Genomic DNA, 11,850 nt, shown 5'->3' on the forward strand with positions numbered 1-11,850 from the left:
TCCATTCTCCGTTGCAGTGAATTGCCATCCTTCATAAGGGCCAAGGTCTAGAGGAAACCACTGCTGCTGGACTGCCTTGCCCTTATAGATAACGAGGGGATTCAGAACATGGCCCAGGGCAGAGATGCATTCGATGATGGATACCCATGCCCTTGATCCAGGCTGTTTCTTACGTACAGACTTCGTCTCAGACATGCCCAGCACCAGCCCATTAGATCCCTGGCCCTCAAGGATACCAGTCTCATCCATGTTGTATCTATTAGCTGGTTTGATGCTGGTGATCTCTGGTATGGCGAGTAGTTTGAACCAGTCCCTGATGACCTCAGTAGATGCCCCATTAACACGCCTAGAATCGATAGGGCGACTTCTCTGGACCTTGACTGATGGATTCCTCTTCAAGAAGGCTTGGATCCAGCCTTTTCCTATAGGCTCTGTATCCCCCATGGCATGGAGGATCCTTTCTGCGAATAGCCTCACTTGCAGATGGGTTGGGGCAACACCAAGGGCATGCTGAATGCGAACCCATTCAGCCAGTTTAGCCTCCTGACTAACAGAAAGTCTCTGCAGGTCAGAAAAGGCAATTGACCTTGGTTGAGTGCCCTTAATCCGATACTGAAGTGTTGATCTTGGGATGCCATACACCTGACCAGCCCTCTTAATGGGCATGCCGTTGGTTATTGCGTCAAGGGCCTGATTGACTTCATCTTCGGTATACTGGCCCATAAGGTCGAAAAGAAGCTCTGAGGAAAAAATGAGGTTATTCGCATAAGTATAGAAAATGTTGTTGATGTTGAAAGTTGAGGGGTATGTTCTGGTGATGAGGCATTTGAGGCATTTTTGGGGTGCCGAAATGGGGGGGGTGCCGAAAAGTGGGTAGTCTGACTTATAGCCAAAAACCGCTATTATACCTATTTTCCTCCGTTCTTTTGTGAAAAAAAAACCAAAAAAACCCGACCCTTTCGGCCTAGCCTCAGAAAACCGGTTCATATGCATCAATTCGGCCCTTACCAGGGAAAGTGAGAAATAAATCTAAAGGTTCTTTTAGAGCTAATCGTTGGTCGCCTAGTTGAGACGAGGTCTAAGGGTAGCAGATCGAGGGTTGTGCAGGTGGTCAAATATAATCTTTCTTAGGTACGAAAGGCATCATCAAAAGGGGTTGCAGAGGGCGCTGTACGCGTTAAAGGCGCTGAACGCCATAAAGGGATTCGGAGGAATGATAAGACCAAAGGCCGCGCCGAAGGCGCTAAAGGGACACGCCTAGTCATACGAGACACGCTAGAAAGGGGCCTCAGGAAGACGAATAGGCCTAAAGCCACACAAGCACTATACACATTACGAGTTGACCCTCGAATATACGCTTACGAATATCCTGACAACTATAAGCACACACAGAAAGGCGTGCTGATATAACCCAACCTTATAACCGAAACATCAACACAACCGGAATGGCAACGTCTTCCCAGCCAGCAGGCCCGTTGGATGAGGGCCCTCCATACCGCTCCTTTGAGGAGCTCCGCGGCGATCCAACTGTCGCCGTCGTCTTCACCGCCGCCGCCAAGCGTCTCTTTTGGCCCCTCGACGGCGTCTTCCCCACCGCCCTCTCCGTCATGAAGACGCTCCGCAGCGCGGACGATCTCGAGCCGTACTTCCAGCAGACCCTCGGCGGCGGCGGCATCTGGCACGAGATCGCGCAGCTGCCCCTGACCGAGCCCAAGGTGTCGTCGGTCGAGGCGTCCGTCTACGACCTGGAGCAGTGGGAGTTCAACTGGGTGGCGTGGCACACGCACCACGAGGGGGAGCCGGCCAACCCGGAGTATGTCACGTATGGCGATCTGAGCGATGAGGATAGGCCGTACGCGAAGGAGCCCAAAGAGGACGGCAGCTGGGAGGAGGACTCGGACACGGAGTTCCTCGTCCGGTGCTGCGGGCAGGATCGACCGCTGCGGAAGAGGGGGCAGAAGCTTGTGGTCACGCCGGCGGCGGGCGGCCACTTCGTCACGACGCACGACTACGTCAGCGGTGAGTCGAGCTTTGGCAAGAGTTGGGCCGAAGCGCACTTTTGCTAACGATGGAGGATGACAGCTGTGCACCCCTGGCTCATGGGCTTGCGTCCTGAGATCTTGCTTGCCAAGACAGTTGCACAGCCTGAGCCGCAGCCTGGGTCGGCGGGAATGGCGTGGATGGTGGACCAGGGGCCGGAGCACAAGGTGGAGGCGAAGCAGAGCTGGATTCAAGCCCATGGGGGTGGCCCGCCGCGTCCTATCCCTGCCTCGACGGCCGCGATTCTCGCAAGGATACGTGCGAGTCGAAACAGGTGAATTTCATGTCTATGTTGTCTGTCATCTACTAGTAGTTCATTCCATTACCGGGCCCGAAGCAAAACACATATTCACTAAAGCCCTTTATAGATAAATATGCAGTTGCGTATCGTACACGATGCACCAACGAACTACCTAAGAAGCCGCCGCGGCAGACGCGCAGTACGAGCTCCCATACGCAATGACTGTCGATGCCACCAGGATCCCCAACAAGTGAACTTCCAACGCCCAAGTGTCATACATGTATGGGCTCTGCGACTTTGGTTGATACATAGTCCACAGACTCATCTTTTGCCAAGCTGACCGTGGTCTGAGTCTCGACGGAGTTGGTTGTTACTGTCGGGTGGCGATTCCAGTGTCTCAAACCGACTTCAACAGCAGCAGGAGTGTGAGGATTCTCAGTACCAGTTGGCAACCCCGCCTTGCGCGTGACGCTGTGCCAAACGCGCCCGAACCCGGTTCGAATGCATTCAACAGGTCCCTTCAGCCTCTTGAGCAAAGGTGGCAAGGCAGGGAGACTGCCGCACGATATGGTCGTACACAGTTCGATGCCAGTCCAAAAGCTGGTGTCAAAATTGTCCCCTGCAAGAGTCATTTTAGCGTCCATCAAACATCAGGCCGCAAGTAGAAACACTCACAAGTAGGGTCAGTGGAATTTTTGAACGCAACCAGGTATTTGAGTCGTATCATGCTAGCAATGGTTGCGCTGTGGCCTGGTGTCAGTTCTGCTGTCTGTAGACAACTAACTCCAAGTATTCACACAGGCTACTCACAAAGATCCCACCGCGAACATGAAGCCCAGGGCCAACTTCTTTTGCCGCCCCAGCTGCAATTTCATGAGCTCCGGGATCGGCATGATGATGAGCAGAATGTCTTCGAGAATGCTACCCGCCGCGCCTGTGTAGCTGATGGCGAACAAGTTGAGGCAACGGCCCTCGATGGTTCGGTCCCACACCGACTGGACTGGCACACACTGCAGAGCGGCCAGGAACAAGTACAGAACAAAGTGACCCGTGAAGAAGTAAAGGACGAATCGAACTTTCCGGCGGAACTTGGGGTCAACAAAGACCCGGGCGTAGAGCGCGCAGATGGAGACTTTGGCGATGAAGCTGGAACGTGTGGTCAGCCGTTGCATGTACGTCAAGCATGCGAACATACGCACAGCAACAATACGTAGAGTATTGAGTTGACATAAAAAATCTGCCCAGATTTGTCAGTTCACGCCAAGCCGTCGGTTTTATGAATTGGAGGGGGCGTGTCAAACCTGTAGAATTGTCATCACTTGTCCCGGATCGATAAGTCAAAGCACCCACTTTTGGGCCACCCCCACATATGGGCCACCCAAAAATGCCTCATCACCAACCTCCTCCTTCATCCTCCTCCAACTTCAAACTATCACATCTTTTTCCAACCTTATGCAAATGGCCTCATCTTTTTAGGGCACCTTATTCTAGGCATTATGAGCCAGTATACAGAAAATGAAGTCAATCAAGCGCTTGAGGCCATTTCGAACGGTCAGAGTGTCAGGAAGGCTGCCCAGCAGTATGGTGTGCCAAGGTCTACCCTTCAGCATCGTCTTCAAGGCACCCAGGCAAGGGCAGCAGCATTTTCTGACCTGCAGAGGCTCACAGTGAGCCAGGAGGCCAAGTTGGCTGAATGGGTGCGAATCCAGCATGCCCTTGGGCTTCCTCCAACCCATCAACAAGTGAAGCATTTTGCAGAAAGAATCCTTCATGCCATAGGGGATACCCAACCTATAGGGAGAGGCTGGGTCCAGGCCTTTATAAGGAGGAATCCATCAGTCAAGGTCAAGAGAAGTTGCCCTATTGATTCAAGACGTGTTAATGGGGCATCTACTGAGGTCATCAGGGACTGGTTCAAGCATCTCGCCATACCAGAGATCATCAGCATCAAACCAGCCAACAGATATAACATGGATGAGACTGGTATCCTTGAGGGCCAGGGATCTAATGGGCTGGTGCTGGGGATGTCTGAGGCGAAGTCTATCCGCAAGAAACAGCCTGGATCAAGGGCATGGGTGTCTATTATTGAATGCATCTCTGCCCTAGGCCACAGACTTCATCCCCTTATTATATATAAGGGTAAGACAGTCCAGCAGCAGTGGTTTCCTCTAGATCTTAGCCCTTATGAAGGCTGGCAATTCACAGCAACTGAAAATGGCTGGACAACAGATGCTACTGCAGTTGAATGGCTGCAGAAGGTGTTTATCCCTCAGACTGTCCCTCAGGGCAAGGGGGATAAGGAGGAGGCTAGACTATTGATCCTGGATGGGCATGGGAGCCACACAACGACTGACTTTATGTGGTTGTGCTATATAAACAACATCCATCTATTGTTCTTACCGCCACACACCTCCCATGTCCTCCAGCCACTTGATCAAGCAGTCTTCAGCCCTCTTAAGGCAGCCTATAGGAAGGAGCTTGGATACCTTAGTCTATGGAATGACTCTACTATTGTAGGCAAGAGGAACTTCCTAGGCTGTTATTATAAGGCTGCCCTTGCAGGTATGACGATGCAGAACATCAGAAGTGGTTGGAAATGGACAGGGTTATGGCCTGTCTCTATGGCGAAGCCTCTGATGAGCTCCCTCCTACTCCCAACAACACCAAAGCCATCAGCATCGTCAGATCAGGTCAGCAAAGGGCAGTCTAGGGGCAAGGAAGCTGAAGGATGGGCATCTGCGTCGTCTGCAGTGGCATGGTCGACGCCAAGGAAGATGAAGGATCTGTCTGGCCAACTGAAGCTATTCACAGAGTTGGATAATGATGCGCATACCCAACGCCTCCTTTTCATGAAGGTGAAAAAAGGCTTCAGCGAGCAGGCCTATGAGCTGGCCACTGCCCAGCATAAGCTGGAGCTTCTGCAGGCCCAAGTTACCAACACTGCAGTAAGGAAAAGGAAGGCAGTTCAGATCAACCCAAACACTAAGTTCGCCAACATCAAAGACATCCAGAAGGCTCAGGTTGAGGCTGGCGATAAAGAGGATATCACAGATGAGTCCAGCGAGGCTGATTTACCTAGTGAGGCTGAAAGCTGTATTGTGGTGGCATCTAGGTGCAGTCAATAGTTAATTGAACATACTGGTGTCGATGGGAATACCCTCATTTTTGGGTGGCCCATATGTGGGGGTGGCCCAAAAGTGGGTGCTTTGACTTATCGAAGTAGTGACGCCCGAACCCCATCTGGTAACCTAGCGAAAGGTTGGATATGATGAAGTTGTGGAGGGGATGGAACGGATCGAAGAAGACATACTCAAGCTTTGAAGAACGCTCGATACTAAAAAAATGACCTGGCCCCCGTCAGCCAAGTCCCCTTGCCATCATGATAGCTGGCACACGGCCGGATGGAGTAGGCCTACCGCGGCAATCAACGCAGTCCAGTCGTCCCACCATAGCTTCTTGGCAACGATCAACCTTGACACGAACCTCAGCAAGACCATGGCAGTCGCAATGGCAGGAAACGTGACGGGGGTGACTCGGGCGATGTCTTGACGGTCAGGGACCGGGTAACCGTGGCAGAGGTCACGCGACGCCCCGGCCGTGGCTGAAGAGAAAGGTGTCCGAGTCAGTAAAAATCATGCAAGAAGAACAGGATGTGAGTTCAAGGCGTACCAAGTTGGTCCGCGTAGAGGCAGGATGACTGAACACAATGTGACAGTTGCGCTCGCAGGGTGGTGTTTGTGCAGACGCAGTCTTCCACCGCGGTGTAGGAACAGCCCGCATCATTGAATCCCTGGACAATGCAAGGAACCTAGGCAGACTGAGGTCAATATGGTTCAACCCAGGCACACATGAGGACGTCGGCTACGGTCCACAAGGAGCAACCAAATTGATGGAAGAGCTTAGCTTGGCGGCGAAGTGCGGAGGCCGCAAAAAGGGGGATCAAGTCAAACTCACAGCACAATTTGGTGTCTTCGCAAGCATCTCTGATGGAACTCCTGAGCGAGTGTTTTGAACGGTTGCTGCCTGGATTGTGGTAGTTGCCGCCAGCAGGATCCACGGCACCGGAGCTGGCCATGTTGTCTTCATTCTCCCTTATGATTGAAGTGGAAGCCCTGGTTTGAGTCGTGATACCGAGTGGGGATGAGGCAATTGGAGAGTGTTTGGCTGTAAATAGTAACACACGTCTGATGGCATCTAGTAAATCAGCAAATGGTTCGGGGAATACCAAAGTTCGATCGCTGATTTGCAGGGCGAGGCAGCATTCATCAACAGAGTCATCACCAAAAAAAAAAGGGTAAGGAGCATGAAAAGAAACTTCACAAGTACACTATATGCGAGACATCCTCGTTGGGAAAACCGAGGCCACAGAGGCGGTGACGACTTGTAATGCCGGCAGATCTCTTTGACTGAGACAACCCGGAACGCCTTCCAGCCAGAAGCATGCGAGGCGCTCGCGCGGTCTGTCAAGCGTGAGTGGACAAGCGCTCTAGAGACGAAAAGAGGCCCACGCCAGCTGGAATGAGGATGGACCCGGCGTGAGAAAGTGGAAAGTCCCCAGGAGCTAGAGTAGAGGTGCACGACGTTCTGGACGAAAGCGGCGAGTGCCGCACAAAGAAATGCCAAGACTGCAAACAGCTTCCGTTGGACGTTCTAGCAAGCTCTCCGACTTGTGGTGTCGTATAAAGCAGGATACCGAACCATGGGCATGATGCCGACTCGCGGCTCTGGCGCAGTTTCACGAAAGGATGAGACGTTGACGTCCCAGTTCGTATGTGTACACCACCGCTCACAGTAGTAACTCGTTCAGCTTAAACAGTTCTTGGAGGGCGAGACCACTAACCTCAATGCGAGAAGACTCTTGGCTGAGCCGGCGAGTAGCGTCACAACGACTCCATTCATAAAGGGGCCTTACGAAGCATTCTTGCCAGCTTCTATCTTTTGCCGTTGAGCCCCTGTAATTCAATCACCATGGAGAGTTGTCAACATGTCCGATTCGTCTTCTCACAGGGCTTCACGAGGGAACTAGGCGTCTAGGTTGCAACGATTCTCACGGACATGGACCAAGACGAAGGCGTGCGTGCCGACTTTTTGCCCCGTCAAATAGGACTTGATGCTTATAAACTCTTCTAAAACTCCGATAGTTACACCGTCTGCTGATTACGACCTCTTGGCAGCAGTCCCGGCGGGCAGCGCCTTGGTGCAATCGGTCAGCTCGTTGATGTTGAACACCCCAAGCAAGCTGAGGCGGAGATATTGCCTCGCATAAGCCTACACGCAACGCTCCAGTCAGCCAACGTCCACGGGGGAAAACTCCAGGGGATCCCCGGTTGAAAACTTACAGCACCCCAGAGAGGCGCCTGCTGCGCAAAAGCCCGGAACGCCGGGGCGGACCGTGGGTCTTTGGACAAGGCGATGTCGCTGGGGAAGGTGACGATGTCTCCGGGGCTCGCGTTCAGGGTCTCCTGGTAGAAGAGGACGTCCCAGACGGCGGGCGTCGTGTCCTGCGGCGCGTTGGCGCGCGACGGGTCGAAGAAGCGCTGGCGGCTGGAGGTGTGGGCGCCGACGAGGGCCGCGAGCCCCGGGGCCGAGATGGTCTTATTCCCGAACAGCTCGATCAGCTTATCGGCGTTGTCCCTCGGATCCGGCAGCAGGCCGTCGGGCGCCGCGACGGAGGAGTCCTTGCGGCCGACGAAGGTCTTGATCCGCGGCCCGCCGGGACACGCGACGGTGGCGGTGGTGGCGGCGAACTGGATCAGGTCGGCCATGCCGGCGCCGAACTCGCTGAACTTGGCGTGCCACGTCTTCATCTGCTCGACGATGTCCTCGAGCCCGTCGTTGGCCGGACGGCCGATCTCCTCTGGCGCGAGGACGATGGACCCGTCGGCGCCGCCGAGGTCGCCGGTGCCTTTGCTCCACCCTGCGGCGTCGTGGAAGCCCAGGCGGATCGAGGCCCGGGCCGGGTCGGTGCAGCCGTTGGCGTCGCGGAAGGTGGGCATGATCTCGTCGGCGACGTGCTTCCACACGCAGCACTTGTCCGCGCTGCACTCGGCGCTGCCGAGATCGGGGACGCTGCCCTCGGCGGCGTCTGACACGGCGTTGCCGTTGCCGGTCAAGATGCCCTTGACGTCTTTTCCGACGTCGGAGAGGTCGTTGTCAGGCACCTTCATGAGGTCACCAATGATCTCGTTGTCTTCGGCTCGAGTGGTGAAGCCGTTGTTGAAGCCGTTGTTAAAGCCGTTGTTGGGACCGACGTTGGAGCCATTGGGGCCGCGGTTGGGTCCGGTATTGGGGCCGTTGGGACCGCGATTGGGACCGCCGTTGAATCCGCCATTGACGGCACCGCCATTGAAGCCGGTACGGCTGTCGCGGGTGATCTTTGCCACCATCTCCTCGTGGGTCATGCCGCCAGGGACCCTGCCCATGCCGGGATATGCGGCTGCGATGGCTGTCAAGGCCGTAAGGAAGACGACTGCTTTACCTGAAGGAGCCATTTTGTCTAGTTGAGGGGAAGAGATGTAAAAGCGAGTGGCGAGACTGGATTGGGATGGGAATGGAAACGAACGTGAAGAGGATGCTGGAGCGAGTGACTGAGGTTCTGCAAACTACCCGGCTGGCTTGAGGTTTCATGATGGAGGACATGGTTCTCATCTTTCACTTATATATCTGCACTCGGCGCAGCAACATGTAACTGGTGGCCGCTGCGGCGAAGAAGCTCCTTTCCCGCAGGAAAGCCGCGTCTACTCTCTGGTCACCACGAGCTCGGTCCCAACACGGAAAACAGGAGCCGTTGGCCTGCTTCAGACACATCGAGGCACGGATGTCGATGTTTCGGTGCATACATAAGCACGTTGGCAAGAGACAGAACATCCCACGGCGTCGTAGGAGGCTCCCGCCCCTCCCGGGAAGAGAAAACCCGCTAGAGATGTTGACGACCTGGCCCTGATGTGTCAGGTCGCTCTCGGGCGAGGCTTTTGCCATCCATCCGAAGTGTCACATTGCGTGGCGTTTTCCAGCGTCCTGTATCCAAAGTTCTAGTCCGATGCCAACCTCCCAAAAGTCAGGGAACATGAGGGTCCGAGAGCTTTTCGAAAGAGAAAACAACTCGAGGCGTGATTCCGTGGGATCACCAGTCTGCCGTTCCTGCCGTGGCCTATCTTTGGAATAAGCTGAAAGGTTCTCAAACCTTGTGCTCAAGAACTCAATCCAAATGTTCGGATGCTGTGGGTAATTAAGCCAAACTTGGCTCATCCCAACCTCGCCCGGCGTTGATATTCACTACGGATGGTTAAACGGAATTCGATGCCGATTGATGTAATGTCTCAAGATCGATCTTGAAGGATCTACAGATGCTTCTGCTGGGCGTGATCGTGTCCTTCCCGGGCGAGTAGAATCTGGAATCTGCCAGTTGCCCGTTGCATGCATCTCGCATCACGTCTCCCACCATACGCTTTCACGAAGCACGCCAAGAAAATAATCATTGATCAAGTCAATCTGGAATCTCACAGAGCCAGTCCTTGTGTAGCGCAACATACCGCTTTTGTGTTCACTGTATTACGGGGGCTTCTAACATGCCGCTGCGAGACTTTCCTCCCACTTCCCGTCGACAAGAACAGACAGAACAGACAGACGACGACCAAGACGTGTCGGCTGCACGGCAGAATATGCTGACCAAGTGTATCGGCGCAATCAAGACGAGTGTCCCCGGCCGTGCTCCAGACCCCAAGCTCCCTCGGACATCCGAGCTCACATGTCCGTGCCGGGCGACACCCAACCAGACATTCTGGATTTGGAACCTGGGTGACGACACCGAGTCAGAAGAATGGAATTCACATCTAGGGAAACGAGTTGCTAGGGGGGGGGGGGAGTGTGAGAAGAGGGGGAGTGGGCGGGAAACTAATGCACATGTCGGGCCTTTGCCACGATCCCGGCCGTCACACGATGAATCCAGCCTGCCGGATGCCGCGAGATCCATGCTACACCAAGTCTTAGTCCGGGTGGCGCTTATTTGACAGGAGGGTAGGGAAAGCAGAAGGGTTTCTTGAGAGACTGATTACGCGGCACCGGATGGCCGTTCACCCGTGAGGTTCGTCGTCTTGGCCGGCCCCCCTCACTGCTGTGCATGGTGCTCGGGAGCCGATGCAACGCTCGAAATGCCCTCATACTAGACTCAGGACTTTGGCCGATGGTTGACCAAACCGCCAGCTCATGGCTTACTGTTGTCGCCGGGTGGTTGACCGGAAAAGCGGCAACGGTGAGAGCTGTGTTTTGATGATGCCGTCTCTTGTAGGACCGCTCGGGGCACTAGGGGTGTTTTGACGACGATATTGGTGATTCTTCATTTTGGAAAAATTTGGATGACCACTAAAAACGATAGCATCAAGTCTAGTCCCGTAGTTGAACTTCCGAGATCACAAGACTTTGCCGTTGAACGATCCCGAACACCGGATTCTGTACTCAATCAGAAGATGAGAAGCGCCAATCATCCAAAGATACAGTAGTCATCCGCTCCTAGTTAACACAACTGATCAGCCAGTCGCTTCCAGCATGCTTCCCTTCTTAAGTCTCTGCTAAAATACTCGAAAACGGCCCAAGGAGCGTCGGATATCGTGCAGACACAGGCCACTAAGATAATGAATGATGTACGACACATTCAACCGGTCTGTGACGTTGCCAGCTTATCGAAAAGCTTTTGTAGCCATGGTAAGCATAAGGACAACACTGACAGCCAAAGAAACCCAAGCATCACATCGAACAAGTTTCGATGGCCTTTCGTGATGCTGTGGCAGGTCTTAAATACGGCGGTTCGCCTGTGATAAGAAGAGAAACCGACGGCCACATTCCCCGCCCTATTATTGCCCTCGTAAATATCTCGAACGACTTAAACGATGTCATCGAGGCAGCAACCCCTCTGACACCCCGTGTAACGTGACTGACAACGAGTTCCTCAAGGGTTGCGATGACGCGGGAAACACCAACGACATGTCAGGCTCAAAACCTGGTTACATCATAAGTCAACATACCCACTTTTGGAACACCCCCTCATTTGGAACACCCAGAATGAAGCTATCCCCAACATCACCACCATCTTCAATTAATTATTGACTAGGCCTAGATGCCACCACAATACAGCTTTCAGCTTCACTAGGGGTATCAGAGTCGCTGGATTCATCTGTGATATCCTCTTTTTCGCCAGCCTCAATCTGAGCCTTCTGGATGTCCTCAATATTGGCGAACTTGGTGTTTGGGTCGATCTGGACTGTCCTTCTTTTCCTTGCTGCAGTATTGGTGACTTGGGCCTGCAGGAGCTCCAGCTTATGCTGGGCAGTAGCCAGCTCATAGGCCTGCTCGCTGAAGCCTTTTTTCACCTTCCGGAATAGAAGGCGTTGAGTGAAGGCATCATTCTCTAGCTCTGTGAATAGCTTCAACTGCCCAGCCAGATCCTTCATCTTCCTTGGCGTCGACCACACTACTGCAGACGACGCAGATGCCCATCCTTCAGCTTCCTTGCCTTCCTTGCCTCCAGACTGCCCTTTGCTGACCTGATCTGAAGATGCTGATGGCTTTGGTGT

General features: G+C 53.8%; 4 protein-coding genes across 4 annotated transcripts; 1 reads left to right on the forward strand and 3 right to left on the reverse strand.

The window, feature by feature from the left end:
* Nucleotides 1-1,445: 1,445 nt before the first annotated feature.
* Nucleotides 1,446-2,318, forward strand: CH63R_05114 (LysM domain-containing protein; the record flags this gene model as incomplete). Its single annotated transcript, XM_018300089.1, has 2 exons — nucleotides 1,446-2,019; nucleotides 2,083-2,318. 2 exons carry the CDS (start codon nucleotides 1,446-1,448, stop codon nucleotides 2,316-2,318), a joined length of 810 nt encoding a protein of 269 aa, XP_018161335.1.
* A 235-nt stretch (nucleotides 2,319-2,553) lies between these two features.
* CH63R_05115 (Integral membrane protein) lies at nucleotides 2,554-3,453 on the reverse strand (the record flags this gene model as incomplete). Its single annotated transcript, XM_018300090.1, has 3 exons — nucleotides 2,554-2,900; nucleotides 2,957-3,024; nucleotides 3,092-3,453. 3 exons carry the CDS (start codon nucleotides 3,451-3,453, stop codon nucleotides 2,554-2,556), a joined length of 777 nt encoding a protein of 258 aa, XP_018161336.1.
* Nucleotides 3,454-5,658: 2,205 nt separating this feature from the next.
* On the reverse strand, nucleotides 5,659-6,356 carry CH63R_05116 (Integral membrane protein; the record flags this gene model as incomplete). The annotated part of the gene is made up of 2 exons (XM_018300091.1): nucleotides 5,659-5,882; nucleotides 6,236-6,356. The coding sequence occupies 2 exons, from the start codon at nucleotides 6,354-6,356 to the stop codon at nucleotides 5,659-5,661; spliced, it is 345 nt and encodes a 114-aa protein (XP_018161337.1).
* Nucleotides 6,357-7,438: 1,082 nt separating this feature from the next.
* Nucleotides 7,439-8,772, reverse strand: CH63R_05117 (Peroxidase manganese-dependent 1; the record flags this gene model as incomplete). The annotated part of the gene is made up of 2 exons (XM_018300092.1): nucleotides 7,439-7,549; nucleotides 7,621-8,772. 2 exons carry the CDS (start codon nucleotides 8,770-8,772, stop codon nucleotides 7,439-7,441), a joined length of 1,263 nt encoding a protein of 420 aa, XP_018161338.1.
* Between the last annotated feature and the right edge of the window lie 3,078 nt (nucleotides 8,773-11,850).

This window comes from Colletotrichum higginsianum, chromosome 3 (assembly GCF_001672515.1).
Source record: "Colletotrichum higginsianum IMI 349063 chromosome 3, whole genome shotgun sequence".
NCBI lineage: Eukaryota > Fungi > Ascomycota > Sordariomycetes > Glomerellales > Glomerellaceae > Colletotrichum > Colletotrichum higginsianum.